The 25,303-nt window shown below is 40.3% G+C and overlaps 2 protein-coding genes across 5 annotated transcripts in view; one reads left to right on the top strand and one right to left on the bottom strand.

Annotated features, from left to right (window-relative positions):
• Positions 1 to 3,591, top strand: part of ABCE1 (ATP binding cassette subfamily E member 1) — a 26,410-nt gene extending 22,819 nt beyond the window's left edge. For both annotated transcript variants that reach the window (XM_019534424.1, XM_019534423.1), the window contains exons 17-18: positions 2,668 to 2,779; positions 3,071 to 3,591. In XM_019534424.1, the coding sequence (XP_019389969.1) occupies positions 2,668 to 2,779; positions 3,071 to 3,118 (160 nt within the window). In that variant the 3' untranslated portion in view covers positions 3,119 to 3,591. The remainder of the gene's footprint in view (positions 1 to 2,667; positions 2,780 to 3,070) is intronic.
• OTUD4 (OTU deubiquitinase 4) overlaps positions 1 to 25,303 on the bottom strand; it is a 67,724-nt gene that overhangs the window by 2,285 nt on the left and 40,136 nt on the right. Inside the window, exons 15-22 of one of the 3 annotated variants that reach the window (XM_019534420.1) lie at positions 24,358 to 24,469; positions 20,401 to 20,456; positions 19,767 to 19,850; positions 18,407 to 18,545; positions 17,718 to 17,797; positions 17,528 to 17,642; positions 16,717 to 16,757; positions 7,217 to 13,404 (exon numbers count right to left, since the gene is read on the bottom strand). In XM_019534420.1, the coding sequence (XP_019389965.1) occupies positions 12,154 to 13,404; positions 16,717 to 16,757; positions 17,528 to 17,642; positions 17,718 to 17,797; positions 18,407 to 18,545; positions 19,767 to 19,850; positions 20,401 to 20,456; positions 24,358 to 24,469 (1,878 nt within the window). In that variant the 3' untranslated portion in view covers positions 7,217 to 12,153. Of the gene's footprint in view, positions 1 to 7,216; positions 13,405 to 16,716; positions 16,758 to 17,527; positions 17,798 to 18,406; positions 18,546 to 19,766; positions 19,851 to 20,400; positions 20,457 to 24,357; positions 24,470 to 25,303 lie in introns of those variants that run through there. The other 2 variants (XM_019534419.1, XM_019534421.1) reach the window with 2 other exon arrangements.

The following is a 25,303-nucleotide window of genomic DNA, read 5'->3' on the forward strand; positions in this document are numbered from 1 at the left end:
TAGAAGTCAGGCTAATGGGCCTGTAGTTAGCCGGATCCACTCTCCTTCCTTTCTTGAAGATCGGCACCACATTGGCCTTCTTCCAGTCTTCAGATTGTTGACCACCAGACAACTAAAATTAGCAGAGTACACAGTTGTTCTGTGAGCCAGTTCTCTCTCTCAAAAGGTCTGGGAAGCATACTGCATATAATTTAAGTGACTTCTTTAAAAATCTGTAAACAAGAGAATTTATTATACTTGTACTTGATCTATGAGAACCCTCCTAGTTTGTTTGTGCCCACAGCGGTGACCTCAACAACACTAAGACTTGCTTATAAGGACACATGTATTATACTGTAGTCTAACGGTTGCATTGTAATAATTACGTAAAAGCAGCTATCAGTCACCACACAAATAACTATGCTGATATACCCTATCTCACTACTGTGGTGTGTATACCAATTAGTTATGCCCTCAATAAATTCCCGTCAAACCTTCTTATCTTCTTGGAATATGTATCATTTAATTTATTGTCTTCCAGGAAGACAATGTAACTTGGAAGATCTTATAACTAGAGGTGCACCAATATACTGGTCCATATCGTATCAGCACCAATAAAAGGAAAATTAACATTATTGGCTATCAGCTTTTTGTGGCCGATGTGGCCGATAATGTCACCAGTAAACGCCACGTGCATGTGCGTGGCCAGGAATGCAGCCTGGCAGCTTGGAGAGCAGCGCCCATCTGGTAAGTGTGGGGGTGGAGGAAGGGGCATGAGGGAAGTATTCAGATCGAGGCCTCCACCGTGAGGGAAGGAGTGGGGGCTGGAGTTGGGGCAGGTGCTGCCTAGGTGGGACGGGGTGTAGGATGGAGCTGCGGGCAGTTTGCCCAGGGGCAGGGGTGGCTCCCACTGCTGCATGCACCCCTGGGAAGTTATGTAGGGCGAGGGCAGGCTGCCTGCTGTGGGCTTGGGGGCTGTGCTGTCCTCTTCCCAGTGTGGGACCTGGACCAGGGCTCCACTTGGGACAGGCACCAGCAGCACTTGGAAGGGGGAGCTACAGTGGGGACTACAGTGGATTTTGGGGTGGGTGCAGCCCCCCATAGCCACCCCTCCCAGCACTTCCACTGTTTCCCCTGAACACAGCCCTGGCCCTGCACCCCCCTGGGAAGAGGTTGGTACAACCCCACAGCAGGCAGCTTGCCGTCACCCCACACACATGCTATGTGGCATATGCCCTATATGCCTATGTGCACAGCAGCCAGGAGCCACCTCCCTCTCTCCTGGAGGAACTGCCCACAGTTCTGCTTAACACCTTACCCCAGCCTGCCCCAACCCCACTCCCTTCCTCACCACAGGGGCCTCGATCTGCGCCCACATACTTCTTCCCTCCTCATAGACTTGCAGGCCAGACTGCTCTCCAAGCTGCCAGGCTGCATATCGGCTATCAGATTGGTATTGGCCGATTTATGGCTGGTTAATAATTGGCCATTGGTATTGGCCAAAAAAATCTTTATTGGTATACCCCTACGTATAACTCAATGCTCCTTAATGTTTGGGAGCCCAGCCAGGCTTGATCTCCTTCCAGGAAGGGAAAAGGAAAGGGGGAAATGGGTTAAAAGCTAAAATCTTGTGGAACTAAGAAGGGCAGGTCAAGGGAGGAGGGAAGCTTGCTGGAAGTATTTCAAAACAGTATATAGAAACCAGTATTTTCCTCAAAGCCATCTATCTGTAGCACTGGGCATACTGGGACAGATTTGGGAGTTTGTGAAAGATCTGTGCTTTAAGGGAGTTGTGGGGAAACCTCTTTAACTCTGATGACAAGCAAATCCTTGCTTTAGTATTTTAAGGCATCTGGTACATAATTCTAACATGGCTGGATGGTTCAATGGCTTTTTATGAGGAAAAACCATTAAATATTTCAATAATCTTTGCTCAGTGAGCATTAAATATACCCACTTCCTTCTTCTATTTTATGCATTTGATGTTTTTCTCAAAGTAAATTTGATACAGATGAAAGCTGAATGGTATCTTGTTTCTGTGGAATGGTATCTTGTTTCTGTGTTTGGGTCTTTTGGCTGGTGTGAATATGTTGTATCAGCTCAAAATTACTTTCAGAAAAGACCCCCAGCAACTCAGTTAACAAAAAACAAATCCAGAATCTCACTGCAAAATTCGTTCTGTAAATTAAGACAGTCAAAAAAACTGTCCATCTAACACACTCAAGCTTTTCATATTGATAGTCTGGACTACATTAGCACAAGGGTAGATTACCAGGTGTTTCTGAAACTTGGGAAATAATGAATGTTGTTGGTCACTGCATAAATGGTCAAGTATAGTGTATATGGGTAGTTCCCATCCTATTCTTAAGATTAAGAACCAAAATTTTCAAGATTGACAATTTAAAAATAGAAAGTCTAAAATCACATTTTAAGACTCAATGACTTGACTTCCAGATATTCTTGATGCCTGTAATCCATATTGACTTTTTAGTAGAACTGAGGGTGATTTGTTTCTCTGAAAATCAGGCCACTTAGAGGCCTAGCTTTTTGCAAGTCTTAGGTTTGAACATTAAACTAGAATCCTAAATAGAAATAATCTTGAGCATCATACTCATGTGCATTTAATCCTATATTCAGCCTCTTAATCCCATTCTTTCTTTTTCTCTTTCCCAACCCTTTTTTTAAAAGTCCGCAGACTCTTTTGGCTGGTATGAATAAGTTCTTGTCTCAGCTCGAAATTACTTTCAGAAGAGACCCCAACAATTACAGACCAAGAATAAACAAACTCAACTCAATCAAGGTAAGAGAAACTGCCCTAAAGAAAAGATATGGTTTTGTCTAATGCAAGTAATAGCCTGAAAAATAAACAATGAAATGGAAAAATAACAGAACTTTAGTATTTTGCTATACAGCAGACAGAACTGAAAAGTAGGATGGGAAAGTACAGCCAGAGTTGGCTTTTTTTCCTTCTTTTAATCCTCACTTTATATTACTTAAACTTGTATTTCATTTCTGGTCTTCACATTTAGTTTGTCAGTGAGCGTTCTAAACGGGAAATATACTGATGCAGTTTCATTTTGGTTTTTTTAAGGATGTGGAACAAAAGAAGAGTGGAAACTACTTTTTCTTGGATGACTAAACATAAATCTGAGACTCTTCATTATCAGTTTATAGAAACACAAATTTAAAATCTGAACTTTTTTGTTGTATAAGCTCAATCAGGTTTTAGAACACCCCACTCACTCTGGAGCGAAAATGTTATTGCTGTGTGTACCATCAGAGGCCAGTAGCAGCATAAACTCTAGTTGGAGCAACAGAAACTGCCACTTCTGTATTTTGGTGATGTGGCCATATTTCCAATGTAATGTTTCAAAATAGATACTTCTCAAAATATTATTGGTACAAACCTCTAGATTTTTCAAAATGTAGAAAGGTTTTCAATCCAAGTGTAACTTATTCATGTACCAAACGCTGACAAGATTTTTCCAATTTTAAAAATCTTTGACGTTTACAAAGAAGACTGTCAAGCTACAGAAGCTGCTCATATTTTAAAAGCAAGGCTGAATCTCTCTGGGTGAGGGTTTCATAAATAAATATTCATCTAATGTACAATTCTTGTTGTTGGTTGCCTTGGCAGATGGTGTGTATGAGTTCTTGGCTCGTTATTTTCTAAACTACAACATTCTTTAAGCATTTCTATAACAGGAAAGTATTTGCTCAGTCTTCAAATACCTTGCATCACAGTATACCTTTCGACTTACCCCTAACTGTTCATTGTTCTTAATAGAACAGAATCATTCTTTTAAAAAATACTTAAACCCCTTCCAATTTAACTTCTATAACTGAAACACTGTATGTTAAATCCAGATAGCCAAACACTAGGCTTATGGTAGGTACTGCTTTAATTGTGAGCATTAGTTGTGTGCTGTGCAGGCTTTTACAACAGGGTGGAGGAAGTAAAACGTCTTCAGCAAGACTCCATCTACTTCACAGAAGCAATGATAACCAGTCCTCAGAGGCTTTTGATCACTGTCACCATCTTATGCTGCTGCTGGGTTGCAAAAACTAGTTTAGGGAAAATAGAAGTACCCAAACCATGTACTGTATCGTATTAACAATCTTGAATCTACTAACTTGAAATAATGTCACTTTTTTTTTCAAGCCTTCTAAACAAATGCATAGGTCTTTGACAACTTTAAGTTATGTATACATTTCTGAAATTAGTTCTAGCTGGGACCATATATTGCTTAGAAAATAAGTTCTGTCCAGAAGTCTGTTGACTTCTGTTTTTGAGAACAGAACATAAAAAAGATTGCTTCTATTCATATTCTCTTTGCAATGTACTATGGAAGGTAAGTCTTGCATTGTGTTCTGAAACTCCAGGTATGAGCTGCTTTTTAACTGTGAAAGGTGATCCACAGTATGGCATTCCCTGGTATATTGCCCCTCAAACAAATGTCCTGGCTTCATTAATCATAGTAGACAGTTATAACTGCCTTGGGAGGCCCTGGGAAGGGAGAATACTAGAGACTGCATCTCAAGTGCTGAGTAAATCTGAACCATGAGCTGGAAAAGGGGAAGAAAATGCAGCTAACATTCCTTACTTCATGCAGCTTATAGTCACTGCTGTGTACTACTTTTTACTTGTATCAGTGTCATTGTATTCTATACTCTTGACAAACCAAATTGCTTAGACGCATAAAAAGTGAATTGGTGTAGTCCACTATGAAGGCCTAATTGTCTTACTGACTGGAGTTCCTCACTCTGAAATTGGGAGGAGTGGTAACATCCAGAATAAACCTCACTAATTTGACTTTGCTTCCCATCAAGGACTTGTCTAAACAATGTCAGTGGCAGATTTCATGGAGAGGTGGAACTGAATGAGTCTCATCCATCTGAGTCTGTGGTTGCACTTCAGAGCCAAAAGTTGTTTTCGAGGCAGCTGCAAACACATCACCAGTGGGTCTGAGGACAGCTGTGGGACCTAACTCTGAGACAGCCTCACAGGCAACTTTTCTGGCTCTGGAGTGGGTCAGTGAATGCAGGTGGCCACTGACCTACACTAAAGTTTTTTTTTTTCATCTAGTATCCTGTTCATTGTTCCCAGGTTAACTTTGAACGAACTGTTCTTTCAGAATTTTCTCAGGTACATGGAACTTAACAATTTAAGTTAACCTGTTGGCATTCTAGCTTGAACATCCAAGAAATAGGATTTCTTTGCTTGACTGCCAGTATAAAAGAAAACTTGATCTAGGAGTAACGTGATCTGCTGCCTTAAAAGCCCAGTTGAAGAGGTCTGAGTTTGAGCAAATGAATTTATGGGAGCATGAGATCCAGCTACTGAGCAATCTCTACTAGAGATCTTCAGGTGGATTATGGTAGTATCCTGTCAGATATTTCTGGGTGCTTTGGAAATGGAGTTAGAGGAAACACATATCCTTTCAGATCTTGGCAGTTTGCGCTTTCATCACATTAGAAAGCTAGGCACTGAACATCAAGGCAAGCAGATCTAATGGATATATAGTACCTCCTGTCCCTCTCTGTAGAGATGTATTGATACTGGGGTCTATTACAGTAAACAAAGCCTATCAGAGGTGAATACATAAAGATGTGAAGAATGTCTAAGAGCTTGTGGGATGCACTCCTATACTACTTCCAATAGTATTTCCAGTTAATTGGCTTTGTATTTGAACTGGCATAGGCTGCTCTTCAGTCAGGTTTTTTCGAGTAATCCTTTGAGGTTCCTGGACCACAAGATATCCTAATTCCCTGGAAGGTACAGCTGATTATTCCAGTAGTAGTAGATGGTAGCGTAGACTGTAGGCACAAGGGCAAGTTGCATGAAAGGGCCAGGAAGATGGATGCCTGCCAGTCCAATCTACACCACTCCCAGCTCAGGCTCATAATAATAAAGGGTCATCAGGAGAACAGGTGGGGATCCTTTCCTGTTAGTGCTTTAAGAATGAAAAAAAGCAATTTGGGGTTAAATGCAAAACCTGGCATTCTCATGGTAATTGATGGGGCAGTACCCTGTAGGTGGTAATCGCTGGTAGTGTGAAGGACGTCACCTGAGATCACGTATTCAAAATTGGTGCTCTAAGGTTTGTGTTAGATGTGGATGGTACTACAACATGCCCCAGATTAAGCAATGCCAAAGTAACTAGTTACACTGTAGCTGGCTCTGAGGCACATGAAGTTGGTTGGATATGGAGTCTCTTTGTACTAGTGTTAGTTTATTATGAAAACACTGCTTTATTTCTGGTGGTGCACTCCTTTGTAGTCCTGAGAGTTCCCAGCAGGTATCAGCCCCTACTTTTTCCATAAAATAAAGCCAGATATCAAAGCACTTCCATTGGGAGTTGGTCTAGGGTATTCTGCAAGGAGCAGACTGAGATTAGGAGCAATTTATCAAAAGTTAAATTAAGGCAGTGGCAGCACAAAGTTCTTTCATGCTAGTCCAGGTTAACAAAAAGTGTTATCTGCTAAACCTCACTAGTGGGCATTGCAACCTCTTCAAGGAGGGGTAATACTTAAAACGGGATAACTTTAGATCTGGTATTTCAAGCCTGTCAGAGTAAAAGACTCCCAGTTGTTGCTCTATAAGCTATTCTAGTATCCTACTGCTAGTGTATAATTTTCATAGGACATCTGGTAAGAATCTTGATAATGGAAGCAATGTTTCATAGTAACAGGTGGGGAGAAGAAAGCATTTCAGTCTGCCCCTGACCAAATACAGGACAAACCTGTAAGAAGATGGGGGAGAAGGTAGGTAAATTCTTCTAGTTAAGGCACAATCTAGCAGTGTTATGTTCTTCAAAAGATTTCAGGCTTTGGATTGCAGTGAGAATAGTATTTACTATTTTGAAAATAAAAACGTTAAACGCATTACTATATCAATTTGGGAAGTATTGGTCAAAACTTCTTTTCTCTTTTAGATTCTGCTACAACAAAGCACCACTATCAGCCTGTGAAATAAATGGAACTCATTAAATGCTATCCTGAATCAGGCAGTTAAGTACATGAGAGATTCATGATTGAATTTTACAGCAAGGCCAAATGATTTAACTATAAAAGGAGATACCGTCTGTCTGTTCTTTTCTGGTTTTCTTTATCTAACCAACTTTATAAACTTTTTTCTTTAAGAGGTTAGTTAACTTGGGTGCCAGGCAGAACTACTACATAGTTCAGTAATACCTACAGCTGTATAGAGGTTTTTAGCAGACTAGAGTCAAGGTAGTTAAAGATGAAATGTTTTAATATTTTTTTTTTTTTATATACACAATGCAGCATCACACCATAAAGGCATTAAATATTTTATACATTCAGATACTTGCAAAACACTTTTCTTGGCTACAAAATATAGAACATAGAAAAAGACCATTGAATATAATATATACAAAAGTGATATGATAGCATAATTTCAAACCTTTCAAGAGGTGTACTGTTACACATAACTTCACATATTCATCAACTGTACTCAGTGTGAGGCCAGATTTAACATTGCCAAGTTCTGTCATTCAAGTAATTTCAACCAAAAATGGTGTTTGCAGCATTAGGACATGCACGTCTCTCCTACAATACCATGTATATATTGCTCAAAGTGTTACGGTGCCATTGTGCGAGGTATGGAATGCCTCCTGGCTTAAATGTGAGCTGAGGAGGCTCAGTGTCTTTAAAGGCCTGTCTTGCAGGCTGTTCCATAATTGTGTGTGGGGTCAGAGGGAAAGGTGTTAAAACAAGCTGTATCTAGCTAAATAAAAAAAAAAGTGAGATAGATAGACTTTGCTTGACTTGCTTGGACAAGAGAAAAGCAAGCAGTTAGGCTTTAGGTACATAGTGGCTCACCCCTAAAAAAAACTCAGGACAGATATAATAGACCATAGGTCCACTAATTTGACCAGTACATTGCCTTAACCAAAAGGAAAAATAGTAACCTTTAAGAACTGAAGACAGCTGCTAAAATATTCTGTTGAAGTTCATTGCTTAAGTTTGCAATTAGCTAAAGTAATTTCTGAACTGTTTTCAGCCAATTTTGTTGCGCTTGCTGCCACACATGCTTTAAGTTTACACTCTCATTTTTATCCAACTATCAATTGTTGCTTTACACAAGAAAATACTTTATCAAGTAAACCAGTGAAAAGAGAAGGAATTAACAGAAATACGTAAAGAAGAAGATAGCTGCAACAGAATGCCAGTTATTGCTTCCAGGACAGGATGGTCTAAATTCGGGATTCTAGCATTGCTGCAGCTGCAGTGTTAGCAACAGTAGGACTTCAAAGCAAGACAGGGACAATGAGAATAGGACATAGTAGAAAGCACCTGCTGAGCTGGAAAATATCTAGAGATTAAACTCTGCATTGTACCACTTGACATCATGAGAGTGTGTAGGCCTTGGCTCCTACAGGAAGCTGCCTGTAGAGCTTGAATAACTTGTTGTGCCCAAGGGAGACGTGCACTGAAAGAGCAGATTGTCCCAAGAAGCATGGGCCTATTAGCAATGAAGTACAGTAGTACTAAGAGAAGAAAAGGCACAAAATGAAGATCAATTCAAGCTATGCAAGTCTTTGTTTAGGAACAGACTCCCACCCTTTGGTCAAGAAAAAAAGCAATTATTTGAAAGTTATACTTAAGGCTTTCTGATTAGGTGACATTTAAGATAATTGTTCTTGTCCACATTAAGTCAAACTTCCTCTGATATTGAAGCCAATTCCTTGAAAAAATACTTAAAAGTACTTTCACCTGCAGCTTTAAAAAGTATGTTTTGTAGATGGAGAACCTGCAGTTAAGTTACTAGACAATAGACAATGTTGTTTCCCAGGTCTTGTGCCCTACTGTGCACCACATGGCCTCCCTCTTTAAAAACGCCAAAATAAGTCTCTTCTAATTTCAGTGTTTTTAAACAAAATAAAGCCAAAAAAGATGAGAAGGTAGCAACCTCAACATTAACTTTTTATCAAGGTCTTTAACTGAAAATGCTATTTCTAAAGTGTCTCAGCATACAATTCAACTTTCAGACACCAGAACAAAAAAAAAAGCCAACTTGGAAAAAGTTACTGACCCATGGTAGTCCACACAAAGTAGCTTTTCAGCTATATTTATACCTTTAAAGTAAGTAAGAGTTCAGCATCTCCTTTGGTGAACATTTACCTGCTGTTACTGCCTGTATACGGAAAGGCTATCAAATGCAACCTGTAAAGACGATAGAGCTTGCTCCCCTTTTCTTGGAGTCCTTAAGGATATGAATATTTTTATTCCAGTTTGGTTTTTCCGTTGGAAATAAGTTTAGAAAAACACCCGTCAGGCTGGGTGTATACAGTGAGCACTTGCTCATATAGCTTCAAATGACATACTGGCAACCTATTGTTGGTAGAAACTGAATTACCCATGCCAGGGCTTCTGCCAAGATGACTGTCAGGAGCATGAAAACTGCACTCCTAACATGTCTAAGACTTGCCAATACAGACCAGAGACAAAAACCTGGAAGATATCAGAGTCAAGGGTGAAAGCCAAGGAAAGAATTTTTAGACTTCAACTCTGGGCTTTCTGTTTGTTAATTCCTATTTATTTTGTTGACAAAATTTTAAGTGAGATATGACAAAGTTTCACTTCCCTTGCATCTTTGATTAAGCTGATATGCCTGCATTCAACAAGGTGCTTAAAGCACATGCTAAACATTCAGAGTAGCCACCTTGACTAATCGGATTCATATGCTTGAAAACCATGATCAACCAGGGCAGTAGAGCTGGCAAGCAATCTTAGACCTTCCTTTCCTCAAGTCTTCCAACTAGACAAGAGCAGACCGGCCTTAACCCTCCCCCCTCACTTCCTTCCCCCAACCCTTCCAAATAACGGGGGGAAAAGAGAAGCAAGGTCAGGGGTGGGGAAAGCCTCCAACTATCACACATTTCAGATGTCAAACCATCTTAGATGATTAGCAAAGTAAGGGACAGGCTCAGTCTTTTGCAGGTCACCTTTGAAAGGGGAAAAAAAAACAAAAACCACATAGCAGTACACTTCACAATTTACCAACATGCTCCTGTTTTCATCATTCCCTGAGGAAAAAGTCTAGAAAGAGCACTTTCTGACTTGAGATAAAGAATAGCAGTCCATAAAAAACTAGATGAGGAAATGTTTAGTCTAATGCCCATTCAATGTGCAGGAAAAACTACCATGACATTGGATAGGGCTCACAGCATAGCAGTCTAAAGAGCAAAATAGCTACAGAATATGAAGAGAAGCTTCCTTAGCCTTATTCATTAAGCCTCAACCCATAATCACTGAATGTGAATAAAGTTTAAAAGCACAGTTAGTATATACCCTTTCAGCATGTTAGTTTTCAATAGCAACTCTACAGGGTAAGGCTAAATTTTATTCCAAAAAGAATTTTTTTTCCCCACTCAAATAGGTTGGTCTTTTTCAGGTAAAAAGAGAACAACCCTTAGAAATCACTATGAATGCTAATTTGCATATATTATTTTGCAAAGTGCCTAAACGCTAATTGCTGTTCAGTGGTCACTTCACGAGTTCAGCTTTGTAGCAGAACTCAGCAGCTGACAATACAATGGCAATCCACTAAATTCTGCTGATACATACCATTAGTAGTTAGCAACAGAACCAGAAGACAAATGTTATTACACCAGTGGTTAAAAATATATAATTTAGAAAGAAAGTGAAAGGAAAAACATTTATTTTTAATTGGTTGTTTTATACATGGCATGCATCTGAAAAGAATTACTTTATCACAGCTATCACTCAAGTTTCCTGATCAAAGGTATACAATCTCAGACATGAATAAAAGGGCACCATCACCTTATATACTGGTATATACAGAGATATAAAAATATACACAATGGTTAATTTTACAAAGCAACAGAGCTGAGTGGATATTGTGCACACTTGCACTGTCTGCGTTTGGATAGCTGAATTCCAAACAGCAAACACAATCAGAAACACTGCAGCCATCATCATCTTTTAGGGGTCCAAAGACACAATCAGAATTTTGACACACAGTGAAAAAATATAAGGCAAAAGCCACTTTCTTCTAAACTCTAGGGAATATATATATATAGTGAAAGTACACCTATCTTGTTTTAAAAAGTAGTTCCAGCAATAAGTTGTACATGCAAAGCATAACAGATTTGCATCATAGTGCAACAAGAACAAAAAGCTGAACAGTAGCATTTAATACAAACTTAAAAAAAGGTAACATGTATTTTATGCATCTCTCAAAATATTAGGATTTGTCAGTGCATTAGTGTTAAAGTGGCATAAAAAAAAACCTTCTGCTATTAACAGATGCAGAATTATTTTGGAAATGCATAGCATCTACATTTTTATTGTCTTTGTAATTAGTTTGTTGGCATAGGCACCATTCTAGTCACGCCAGCATTACGAATTCTTGGTGGAAACAGCCATTCTATTGAATTTCTTATCAGTTCACACACAGCTACTCTTGACTGCTTACTTCTATTTTGATTTCAACAAATGCTTTTTAAAATTCAAAAATATACCCTATGAATATTAAAAGAACTATATACAACATACCTAAGACACAAGGTTAGCTGGCTGCCATACATGTAACGCATTAAAGAGAAAACATTCAAGTTTGACAGATTTTGAGATGAAAGGCCTTTGGGTTGGAAGCATGTCAAAGACAACAGTGCGGTAGGCTGAGAATTCCTTTAGCTCAGTTTAAAACTAAGGCATTTTATGATAAAATACACATTTATATTTGGTGCAATGTTACTAATCAATTTAGACTCTAGATCATGTCAAATGCTCTATTTCTGTCAATCTACTAAATATTTTAAACCATCTTACTGTATCACAAGCTCAAACCTTTGGGGGCAGGGGAAAGAGTTCAATGCTAAACCTATACTGTTTTTATAGTTTAAATAATAGCCTTATTCTCTACTTTTCAGATACTTGGAAAAAATTCTAAACCAAAACAAACTTTAAGTTGCTAAGAACTAGATGTTCACAGTTTGTTTCCCCCTAGGCCTCACTTCGAGCGTACCCTTAACTTAAAAACAAAACTAACCCCGCCACCCCCAAAAAAAACAACAACTCACCGCACACTTGGGAAGATTTAGAAATCTCTACTTCAAACTAGTTTTTGCATTTGAAGCTCTCCAATAAACATTCCTAGTCCTATAAACATTCCAGTAAGCATTCCTATGTTTGATGTCCCCTCTGACCATCTCCCAGGGTTGCCCTCCTTTTATCATTCCTATATGGCCTCCCTCTAAGGTTTCGATGATACTGGTAACCTTCATCTCTGCCTCTGCTGGGTGGTCCTTTCCAAGCTTCCTCACCTCTTGGATATTGGTATCCTCCCCTGCTAGGATAGCCCCATTCATTTCTAGGCCTCCTGCCACCTCCATAGGCCTGACTATAAAATTGCTTCGGTCTGCCACTTCTCAGCATATCAGATACTTCACGTTCATCTTCAGAGCTCTCTTCTTTTGTTCTCTGGGCCCTACTTTCTCCAGAACTGGTCTGTACGTTACCAGCAGTCTTGGGATCTCTGGCTTTGTCTGCTTTTTCCTTACGACTGGGAACGGTAGTTTTCAGTTCATTTTTTGATGGCTCCGATAACGATGGTGAAGCACTTGACATCACCGTCTGTCTCTCAACACCCTGTATTTGTGGAGACCGGTTTGGTAATCCAGCCTTTGCTTGTTCGGCAGAAGCAGTAGTACATGTTTGCTCCATCTTAGGCACCCTGGCTGAGGTTTCATTCAAGACATCACGTTCACTGTGCACACTAGCCACAGGGGGTGGCACGGTATTGGAGCTACTGTCACTTTTAGTCTTCTGTACCTGCTCCACAAAACTTGTTACAGGAACTGGGGAACTGTCTTCTTTAGCCAAATATAAGTTTTCTGAGGTGGTAGCAGTTGCCCCCTTGTCCTCAGGTGACATGACAACATTAGGTCTCACCACTGAATTTTCAATAAAACCCTGAAATGGGTACCCATACCAAAAATGCGGAAAAAAAGGAGGAGCTATTGGAACAGCTCCTAGAAACTGACTGTGTCCAAAGGGTGGTTGTGGGAACATATTTTTCCCTCTCAGTGAATCATCATAATCTGTATGAAGACCTTGCACTGGATTTTCAGACTCTACACAGACTGGTCCTTGACTTTCTGAAACCTGAGCTGTAGATATAAGCAGAGGCAGTGATGGAGACCTATTGTCAACCTGTGAACTCTGACCATTACATCTGGCCTCACTCTGCATAGGAAAATGCCTGTTTGTTTGTGCAGTTTCACTTTCATTTGGAGTCAGCAGGGTCTCCTGGAACCAAGGGTTGTGTGGATATACAGGAACTGAAACGTTTGGGTACATTCTACAAGTAGCTACATAGGCCTGGTGCAGAGGGTACAAATAAGAATGTGGTGCCCACATAGGACAGCTGTATGCCTGTAAAATAAAGAAATGCTTCAGTCTACAGTATTAAAACAAATAAAAATACTGCACTAGATGGCATTAGTTGAAACCTAGTCATTTTTTTCCAAGACAGAAATCTGAGAAATTTGTTGTTTTAGTCACATTCTTATTTTTAAATGCGTGTCTCCCTACTGCTGTGGGGGAAAAAGGTAAGAACTGGAAATAGATCAATAAATAAGTTTTTAATGTTTAAATATAAACTTTTGGGAAAACAAAGTGAGCTGTAACAATAGTTTCTATGGTCTCAGAACTAACTGTTCCATGAGTAAGTCCACTCAAGGTAGACATGGACAGGCTGCCACGAGTTTTAATCAGTGCCTCTGTGGGACAAGTGTGCATTAAGTCAAAATCTAATTCCCAGATCTGCCCTATCTGACTTGTGAGCAGTTCTACTCTTGACTGGTAAGAAAGGATACTGTGACTTAACTGTTAAACAGAACAGTCAGGGAGGTATCCTCTGAATCCCTAAACTGATGGTAGATGCCAGGGACAGGACTATAGCTCACTCTAATCAGATCTTGTTCACATGCTCTCTTTCTAAAGTAGGGCTGTCCAACAGGTGGCCCATGGGCTACATCCAGCCCAAGGGGTTAGCATGTTGTTGCTGGTGCAGGTGCCACTTCCTCCACCACTGTTCTGCTGCTATTGCCACCCTAGTCTCCAGGGTTCCCCTCCCTTCTCTAGCTTCTGCTTTCTGCCCCCCTTGCCCTCTGGAGGTGGGGTGGCCCAGCACACAGCCCATGGCTGTTGGGTTCAGAGAGACTACATGGCATTATGTGCTGCTGCTGGTGTGTTCCAGTGGGGGTGGGGCACAAGGGAGGGAAAGGTGTAGCCTCCTGATCACTCAGAAGTTGGATAGCTATAGTCTAAAACATCTACTGCTGCTGTCAGAGTCAGATACTGGGCTTGATGGTCTACTGGTCTGACCCAATACAACATGTATGTTCTTATGACCAGTAGATGGTGCTGAAAGACAGGGTGACAGACTTCACCAGGGATCACAATACTGTCAGTGCACATCATAATCCAAAAGAGAGTCAGGAAATATTTCGATCTATGAAATGAAAACATTTTTTCCTAACATAGCATGATACTAATAACCTGATAATTTTCTAAAAATTAAACTGGACTGTGATCAACTATAAAACTTATCAACACTGACTTTTCATTTTTTAATTGGAGCTGGACATATTTTTTCAACTTTGTTAATTAACTCCTCCACACTCAAAGCACTGCATTCTATAACTGAAGGGTCCCAAGTTTGAGTTCAGAGCATATTTTATAGTGAAATTTAAAATTTTAACGGGGATGGGAGCAGGATGGAAAAAAATGATAGAAACTACAATGTCATGGTGTCACTCTAGACAACACAACTATTTAAACTATATAAGGTTAGGAGTGCATGCTGTTAATTTAAAACTTCAGATCTGACTAGATGCCAAAAAGATGCCAGTATAAGATTATACCATGTCAGTGGTACTAATAAAATAGCCTGTGTGAACACTTACTCCAAAATGATTGACTTCTTCCAGTTTGCCTATACTTAAGTAACATATTTCCACATCAAATTAATATTCAATAGGTCAAGAACATGTTATGTGGAATGTGTATGGCCATAATAAAAATAGGAGCAAATTCAAATCAATGGCAGTACTCCTACCAAAGCATCCTAATGTTTAGGTAGCAACAAGATGACCTGGTTTTTGGCTGCTTGCAGATGTTAAAAAAAAAAAAAAAAAAAACACACACAAAAAAAACAAACAAACAAACAACAACAACAACAAAAAATAGCACTTTTTAGTAAACCCAGTGCATGCCTAAGAGGCAGTGCGTTAGTTGGATCCAGCTCACTCACTGTCTGTATAGATCAGGAGCTTTAGTGGGGCTTTTTTTGCGCTTTCATATAATAGCCGATTGGCTCAGATTTACATAAAAGTACCAAAAAGCCCAACTGAAGCGCCCTATCTATACAGATGCCATGAAACCGGGAAGCACTAATGTGTTGCTTCTTCTGGTAAAGCAGGTTTTGGGGTTGTTGTTTTTTTTTTTTTTTTAAACATCTGCAAGCAGTCTTTATGAATGGACACTATTTTGGAAATGTATTACTTAGCCCAAACAGAGTTTTGTTAGGTTTTCTTAACATATGCATTTCCAGATTTTCAAAATGCTTCATCTTCTCTTTAATAATCTTCACTCTGAACAACCTGCATGTTTCCAATAGTTGTTTTCTGATAACTATAGCCCTGATCCCAATTCATGCTACGCTAATACAAGGTCAACTATTTTCTCATAAAGTTATGTTTTACCCTTAAATTATTAAATGCATTCTTACATCCTTAACTCCATCTAAGTGAAGCAGTATGGAAACAAGAACCAAGATACAACACCTAGAGAAAAACCTAGGTCTTCTTCAGTCATTTGGTCCCCTTTTAAAGTTCAATGTCAAATGACTGGTGATTCTTAATTCACCAGGGTTTCACTTCCTATATACACCTTTTACAACCTGCTCTGCATGCTTGGTCTCATTAAAAAAACTTTGAAATACATACACTATACTGAATGTAAAATCTGAAGGAGGGGGAATTACAAAACATGAAAATGAAGTATTAAGTCAGTGTGGAGGACCTGAACCCCTCTGAAATGACGCTTTATCTTTGAGTTTTATTTCTATTAGATACTTAATTTTGGGGTCTCCACCAAAATCTGCAGTGGATGAATACCTTTCACTTCATGGTTTGCTGCAGGTATGGATTGTTTCATAGATTTTAGGGTTGGAAGGGACCTATTAGATCGAGTCTGACATCCTGCCCTGGGCAGGAAAAAGTGCTGGGGGGTCATGACCCCAGCCAGGCGTTTGTCCAATCTCCTCTTAAATACCTCCAAGGAAGGAAGTTACCTGGCCTAACAGGTAACTCTGGCAACTCTTCAAGCCTCAGTTCCCTATATCTGTAAAGAGGGGAATAACAATACTGACCTCCTATGTAAAGGATTTTGAGATCAATGAATGAAAGGAAATGCAGTAACCACATATTATTATGGACATACTTTCTATTTTAATACGAGCCAAACAACCATAAGACGGTAATGATTTTTTGTCGCTTTTGATCTGGGCTGGATTTCAGCAACCTAGAGGCTAAAATGGATCCAAAACCCCAAGTCATTTGATCCCTATAAAACTGAGAAAATTGCTATTATTAAATCAAATTTTTGCTTCTTCCCTCTATTAAATTACCATTTTTTGAATGCAGAAAGGATAATCCCACCAATAGAAATCTGGATATTTACCTTTATACCAAGATTGAAGAAAAATCGAAGAATACTTTTATCTAGGAGAAAACATCATTAATCAATTAAAACGTTTAAAAGGACATTGCACGCACTTCCCTCCCCTGAGAAATCAGGTCTCATCTTTGGTGGTTTTCAGCTAAGTTGCATTGGACAATTTCAATTTCAGCATTTAAACCACTACTGCAGCCTGATAGTTTGACTTCCTTGGGACTGATGCAAGTGATTGGGAACTCTACTGCAGTTTTAAATTTCAGTTTTAATAGAACTACTTCCCAGTTTCTGGATTAGCAGAGAATGTTCACTAAACGACTCTCTATGCAAGCAGGCACAGTATGTTCTCTATGAACTTGTTTTCTTCTGAGAATGCCACAACATTTTCCCAAGCCAAAAAAGAAATTGCTGAGCAAGCTTCAAAATTGTTATTAAAGTAACATGAAATTCCATTTGCTACTTTCACTGTTGTAAAAGGGGACAGATGTCTGGTCAAAGAAATCTCTAAAAAATATAAAACTGCATATGATCAGAAATTTGGTGAAACTGATGTCGCAAATAACCATGAAAAGGTTCACAATAGGATTGTCATCACTTGAAATAATTTACACATTGGCAATGAAAGCTAAGGATGCACACAAATTATTTAAAAAAGAAATAAAGTTCTAACACAACAATTATTAAAATGGTTGACATAAATCAACCAATATATTAAGGAACTCCTTCCATTCTATTTCATCCAGATGTTGTGTTGTGTCCATGGTGGGGGCAGAAAAGAAAGAGCAAGATCTAAAATTATATAAAAAGTGTTTCTTACCCTTAGGCAGATCATCTCCAGTACTACATAGGGAGTAAGGTGGTGCAATGGCTCTCTCTCCCTTTTCATTAAAAGGGAATCCAGGGTACAGTGGGTCCTGATAAGGATTCAGCGTCTGAGGCAAAGGCATTAAAGGCTGGTTAACCGCTTGTACAGACACAGGAACTCCGGCAACTGGAGCAGATGTTACCTGAGCCTGGGATACAACGGAGTCGGGCCCCGTTGTCGGAGGCGGCATCAATGGCGAAACAGGCATTTGGCCTGGAATACCTAGACAAAGGAAAACATCAAAGAAACAAACATCTAACTTGGGTGAAGGACATTAACAAGAGCTAGAGAAAGCAAAGGATCAAGAATATAAAGAGTAATATTTTTGATGATAAGGAAATAGCTCTACATTAAAAAAATGAAATTGAGTGAAGGCAAATTTAGGCAAAACAACCTTCAAAGTGGAAAAGTCTTTTCTAAAAAAAAGAAAACCCATCATTTCAATTATTTAACACCCCCCCCCCCCCCACACACACACACACACACACACACACTTATAGGAGGAGACCAGAGATATTTGAATCTTAGAGCTCAATCTCTAAATGACCCAGTCTGGAATTAAAATTAAAAAAAAACTTTTTTCACCCCTTAAGAATGAAAAGGTCATACAAACGGTTTTAATTAGCAATGACACATATTTATAAAACAAGAATGTGAGCCTTTCAAGCAAAGCCTAAGGGAGCTAAGTATCTAATTCCCTTAGGTTATCAATTTTTCAAAGTGCTGTCCAGAGCCAGTCGCAAATCATTTCACATCCCAATTTATCAGTGTAGATTTAATACAGTACAAGATTGAGCCTATTTCATAATTCTAAATATTTTTCCTTCAAACCTGTTGGCCCATAAGTTGTTGGCTCATTTGGCCAAGCTGGCACAATGGCTGGAAGAGAAGGCACTGTGGGAGGCAAATGCACCTCAGAGAAGACGGGAGAGGCAGCTGGATTTACACATGGTAAGTGTTCTGTTAGTCTCTATAAAATTAGAGAGATAATGGGAAGTTAGTGGAGTTCACTGATGACATTTGGAACAACCACCTAAATTCTATCCACAAACATTTGACAATTTGAGGTACACAGGTGACTGACCCAATACAGGAACACCTTATAGTAACATTATCTCAAACGACTACATACAAGAGAGGAGAACCCTTATTTTGCAGCCAGTATTGGTCTTACACGAAGCTCTCCCTCCAAAGTTACTTTAAGGCAGAGGTGCTTAACCCTCCAAGCCCATGGACAAAACGCAGCCGGCAGAGCCATGGCATCTAGCCCATACGGCTCCCCACAGGTCAAGAAATTTGGACGTGGAGGAGCAGTGGCAATAATACTGTCACCTCTTCCCCTGCCAAATTCCAAAACTGCACAGCCAGGTCAGAGCCAAAGTAGCCCCATCACATCCTTCACACGGCCAGACTGAGGCCCCATTGCACACCACCCTCCCTGCCCCCAGATCCTAGATCAAGACCACCAGCCAGATTTGACCTATAGACAGACCAGGCACTGGCCATTCAGCCTGCTGGGCAAAAAAGTTAAGCACCACTAGTTTAAGGCATATGAGCATGCCTATGTGGAAAAAAAAAAAAGCTTGCACCAACACTATCCAGGATGTACTCATACTTCTGGTTAAACAGGGAGTCTGTCTCCAGAATCATCAATCTACCAACTTCCATAATCACTAAACTATTTCCCCCACAATCTCAAAAAAGAAAAGCCATTGTGTCTAAATGAAGCAAAACAGTGCTAATTAGATATTCACCATATATGAGACTGCTAGAATACTAGAAAATCAGAAAACAGCAGCAGCCTTGGAGCTTGTGAGTCCTACCAAAATACACATTTAAACAATACTGCTAATTTCCTAGACAAGGTATGAAATAAAAGGTATAGGTGGGGGGGAAAAGAAAAAGGTTTAAATATATTCACTTAACATATTCAATGTGAATTAACCCCTCACCCAGCCACTCAGAGTAGTAAACCTAAAATTAAATTCTAAAGTTTTGGGAACGGAAACCATGTATTATTATTTATCATGATGTGCTCTAAATAATAAATTGGGGGATCTGAATGTTACTGGAATGCAAATATTTATTAATAATAGATCTTCATTGCACATGGCTGTGATGACGAGGATAGATACACTTTGCCTTGGACCAATTTAATGAAAATCCCAGAGGCTAGACAAACTTTTCTTACTTGTTCTGCTGGAGACAGAGGTTGTGTCTTTGCTTGTTCTAAAGGAGGTGATGCTTCTGGATATCTGTCATCTCCACCATTCCTCTAGAACAAAGTTAAAAATAAGGAAGAGTCAGACCTATTCTGATTTTGTTTGTTTGTTTGTTTGTTTTTATACAAACAAGCATCGAAACATTTTAAATACACAAAATGGAAAAAGGTGAGCTACCACCATATACCAGTATATTTATGTAACCTGATGTCTGTGGACAGACCATTAACAGCAGAACTAAAGACAATCAATTCTAGATCTATTCAAGCTACAAGATCAAAAGATGCTAGCATAACAGCATAAATTACTGGTTGGACAGTAAATCATACAACAAACACATGGTTTGCACTAGCAATGAGACCTGGTATCAGAAGTGCTCTGGTAGCCTAGATCGCCAGACATTCCGATTCCAGAACAACCAATAGGTAGAGGATCCAGGAACTGAGAATCAGACACGCCTCAAGTCTTATCCACCAAAAGTTCGAAAGCAGCAGCAACGAATGCAGTTCCCTTTCAGCTTATTGCTTTAGCCCATGTTTTAATGCACTTTCCAGAGAAAGAAAACAACTTAAAAATACGATTGTTTTGTTTATTTTAAATTACCTCAGATGAATTTGGCTCAAGCTTCTGATTTAAGTGCATCTGCCTGGATTCGGAGTCTGTAATACCAAAAGACATGATCTAGTAAATGCAGAATTACACCATTCATCACCTTCACAGCTTCAGCCAATACAAGTTTGTCTTTCCAAAGTTAAATCATCCCACACATCATGATCTTCCAGCCTATGTCACTTCAAATCAGTAACGCTTTGTAAATCAAGGGCAAGAAGACACAACTAAAATAAAAAGAGCCAACTGGAAAACAAGAATTCTGCTTCATAAAAAATGCTGAAGTTCAGAATTTGTTTTCATTCCGTATTGGGCCAAAACTTTTCCAAGTCTCTTTTAAGAGACAAAAGGCATAAAAACACTGACCACCAAGTACACTGGGAATGTAAACCTTGGTCTCCCACATACCAAGGAAGTGCTCTAACTATCAAGCCCTACTAGCCATTTTAGGAGGCCTCTTCCCCCTCTCTGGTTTAGACTAGAACAAGGTAATTTAACAGTGTTAGTCTGAAGGCAGGGGATCTTCAGCGTTAGTCTGAAGGAGGGCCACCCGCATGATCCGGGGACAACAGAGCAGACCCTACAATGAGAGACTACGGGACCTAAACCTGTTCATCCTTCACAAGAGAAGGCTGAGGGGGGACTTGTTGACTGTCTATAAACTCACTAGGGGGGACCAGAAGGGTTTAGGGGAAACGCTGTTTCCCCTAGCACCCCCTGGCATGACAAGGAACAATGGACACAAGTTATTAGAGAGTAGATTTAAATTAGACATCCGCAAGAACTACTTCATAGTTAGGGCGGCTAGGAGCTGGAACCAACTTCCTAGGGAAGTGGTGCTGGCTCCTACCCTGGGGGTCTTTAAGAAGAGGCTTGATGACTACCTGGCTGGACTCATTTGAGTCCAGTCTTTTCTCCTGCCCTGGCAGGAGGTTGGACTTGAAGATCTACAAGGTCCCCTCCAACCCGACTTCTTTGATTCTATGAAAATGCAGCCCACGAGCCAGATGTGGCCCGCCAGGCCATTCTATCCAGCCCATGGGCCCCCCCCAAAATTTAGAAAATTAATATTTATCTGTCCCTGGCTGCCTGTCACACAGCCCTCAATGGCTTGCCAAAACTCAGTAAGTGGCCCTCTGCCCAAAATAATTGCCTGCCCCTGATCTTTATAGACTAACTAAACAAGATAGAGCAAGCACAATATTTCGTGAACATGGGTTTACAAAAGCTTGTGGTCTCTATAATCTTAATTATACCAGAACTAGACCAGAGAAGGTGTCAAAAATAGTTTTAGCAAAGCAGATACATTTATAAAAAGATTTACATTTCATCAATTCCGTATTTTCTGACAAAAACAGTATCTTTACATAACAAAAAGGTAAAACAAAGCTTTAATGGTTACAATTTCTGAAGCATTCTAGACAGAAGGTTTAAACTTGACCTAATTCCTAAAGCATTAGTGTATAGAGAAAAATTGTCTTGATATAATCTACCATATGAGAAGCTTTGATGGAAGCCTGCCAGTCCATAACAGAAGTGTGAGAGAAGCCTGTCTAGTCTAGGGTGTGGCCAGGCAACCATTTCTGATCAACCACAAATCCACCTCTCCAGCCATACTTAAGTGATACTCTATGCTATAAAACCTAATTAACTACTATACAACGTATTTAAAAAAAAAGCAGGCTATCCATAATCAAATCCCAGAACTGTGACAGGAATCTCAAGATATTAATATGAAAACACAATTGGTTTCTACAGACAGCTTACGTACAAAATTTCAGACGTAATGCAATGAAGGGTGGTAACAAAAAGCAAAGGGCTAGCAAAGGAAGGGATATGTGCAGTGCAAATATGCAAAGTCTTATACACATAATGGCGTAGTAAAGTCCATATAGATATATTTGTTGGCTCATTCCTTAGGGGCATCACAGCAAAAGGGAGTCGGGGAAGGATGCGAATGAAAAAGAATAAAGGTCAGCTTTATGGAACATATCATGAAAGACATTCCAGCTAGGGGATAGGTGGTAGGTAGGACCGTGCAAAATAGAACCATTCAGTTTCGACTTGCATTTCAAGGTTTTGACAGAACAGCCTTTTGTTTCAAATTTTGTTTCAATTTAAAACTGCTGTTCTTTTTCATTTCATCAAAACAGTGATGCTGTTTCGACATTTCGCCCATCGGCTCTAACGGGGAAGCTCAATATAGCCTCTCTCATTCAGCAGGAAGATGGGGGTCTGCAACCTTGGGAGGGCTGCGGGGGCTGTGCCAGTCCTCCCAGGGTGGTGGGCCCCAATCTGCCTGCCAGATGAGGGAGGGAAGCTGGGTGCTGCCACCTGAGACCAGGGAGCTGGGAAAAGGGAACTGAGCCCGATCACTCAGTTCGCCTCCCCAGCCCTAAGATCATGCTGTGAAAGGAAACTCAGCCCTTCCCCAGCACAATCGTAGTGCATCCAGCTAGTAATTCTGTGGAGAGGAAGGGGTGTGGGGGGGCAGACTGAGGCCCCCGCACTAAGCGAGGAAGTGGGGCTGGGGCAGGAGTTACCCAGCCGGGGCGGGGTGCAGGACAGAATGGCTTGTCCGGGGGGTGTAGGGCGACTCCTGCAGCTGTGCACACCATCGGGGGCGGGGGGGTGCCCTCTGGATCTGTGCACGGGGCAAGGGTAGGCTGCCGCTGCATGCTCGGGGCTAGGGCTAGCACCAGCCTCTTCCCTATGGGGGCAGGGTGCACTACAGCCACCCCAAAATTTGCCATAGCACACCCCATACCCCTCCTCCCAGTGCCACTGCTGTCTGCCCCAAGCACAGCCCTAGCCCAGGTCCTTGCCAGGAAGAGGCCAGCACTGACCCTGTCCCCAAGCAAGCAACCCACCCTCACCCCACACAGATCCAGGGGGCTCATGCCCCTCATTTCTCCCCTGGGGGTGTGCGCAGCAGTGGGAATGCGCCCCCCAATCCCCACCTCCCAGACAAGCTGCCCGTGGCTCCAGGGCCTCAATCTGCCCTCCCCACGCCCCAACAGACTTATCAGCCCAATGCTGCTCTCCAAGCTGCTGGGCTGCATATCAGTAAATTTTTATCAGTACACCCCTATAAAGTACCCTTCTTCATAGTTAGTGTCACATATAGGAAGGAACCCAAACATGAAGTAACAAAGATGAAACCTGGGGACATATTCAGAGTTTAAATATAATGAGACTACCAGAGCTGAAAGAGAAGACTGGCAGCTGCATTTACCAAAAACTCGCCACCACAAAATTAATTCCATCCCCAAAACGCAGAGCTTAGTTTCCCCATTCTCTCTCCAAGAAATACCTAGCAGATGTATGAACAGGCAGAGGAAACAGAAAAATACGTCTTATAGCCTCCTTTCTGGCACTTTTTAAATTTCAAAAAAAAAAATCTCTTTTGCAATTCTCCCTCATGAATATTTACCCACCAACTTTCTGCACCCTCTTACTCTTGTTAGTTAAAAAATTATTTTACACTAAAAGCTTTTACCCCTTTTTTGTCTTAGAAGGCTCCATAACAGCAAATTTCTTTAACTTTTCTGTATTGTCAGCTATTGCAATACTGACCTGATACTAATTTTAGTAGAATTCAGCACCTAATCACTCTTGTAGTCCTAGATAGGCTAGCTTTCAGCGTTTACATCCTGTTGTGTGCCCTCCTAGATGGTATGAAAGTTTTACAAGAGGTATCTAGCTCATAGCCATAATCTATCTATAAACCAGGAAAACATACACCCATGTCCAAAGCACAAAACACAATGTATTTGACTCAGTCTCTAATGTCAAAATTACCCTTATTATACTTACTTGGGTATATAAATTACTGTTTAGGCACCTTGCCAACTTTGAAAATCCCACCCTGGTTGACTCAAAATATATGGGGTGTTTGTTTCCTTGTTTGTTTGAAATGATACATAAAAACTTCATCTTTACTGCTGCTACCTTTATCCGTCCGCTCTTCTACATCTGATCCCCACTTGCTGTTTCTTCCCTCACTGACAATTGGGAACTTTTTCTGGTTGAAAGTATCAGCAGTCTGTGTAGCAGATTGATTCTGCAGAGATGGGAAAAAGCAAAAAAAAAATTCAGATTTATATAAAGTACCGGTCATAAGAATTTATAGAACACCATTTCCTCACATAACCTTGTTATGTTTCTATGAAAGAAGTCTGTCATCAGCAAAAGGCAGAGAAAAGCAGCAGCTTTAGTATTCCAAATATGCTAGGCAGGTAATGAACTTAGGTAGGGTGAACTTTTAAGGATGGACCAGGGGATCTCATGTCAGAATGAAGAGCTTGTATAATTAGTCCACATGAACAAAACCTGAGGCTTTGTTCTACTTTCAAAATTAGAATTTTCCACTCCAAAAACATCAAGTTCCTCTATTATGTGACCAGTGGCATTACAGAACTAGCCTTGCAGTCCAGAAACAGTGACTGCCTCCAATCTAATCCTTCCCTAGGAAGTTCCAGAAGGTGGTCTTAAGTCCTGATTCTTCACTCACTTACATGTATGTAATGGAAGATTAACACCACTGAAGTGCTTAAAGCAGAACAAAATCAGACCCCCTTGCTTAGAAAGTAAGTCATCTCCACAAAGACGTGCAAGATCTCTCTCAAGCACCAGTCTCCTAACCATGATACATCTGTTGATACTTCAGTTCAAATACCTCCCTTACAGGCAACCTCTGTTTAGCGCTCTTAATTGGTTCCTGAAAAACTGAGTGTTAAGCGAAACCAAAAGTATTTGATGACCCATGATGGTGACTGCAATTGTTTTTAATGACCCATGATGTTGACCATGAGCATTATAACGAAATTCACTGAGTGCTAAGGTAAATCAGGTATCAATTTAAAATGAGCGCTATAGCGCTAAGTGAAACAGCATT

Source organism: Crocodylus porosus, unplaced genomic scaffold (genome assembly GCF_001723895.1).
Source record: "Crocodylus porosus isolate Cpor-Errol unplaced genomic scaffold, CroPor_comp1, whole genome shotgun sequence".
NCBI classification, from domain to species: Eukaryota; Metazoa; Chordata; order Crocodylia; family Crocodylidae; genus Crocodylus; species Crocodylus porosus.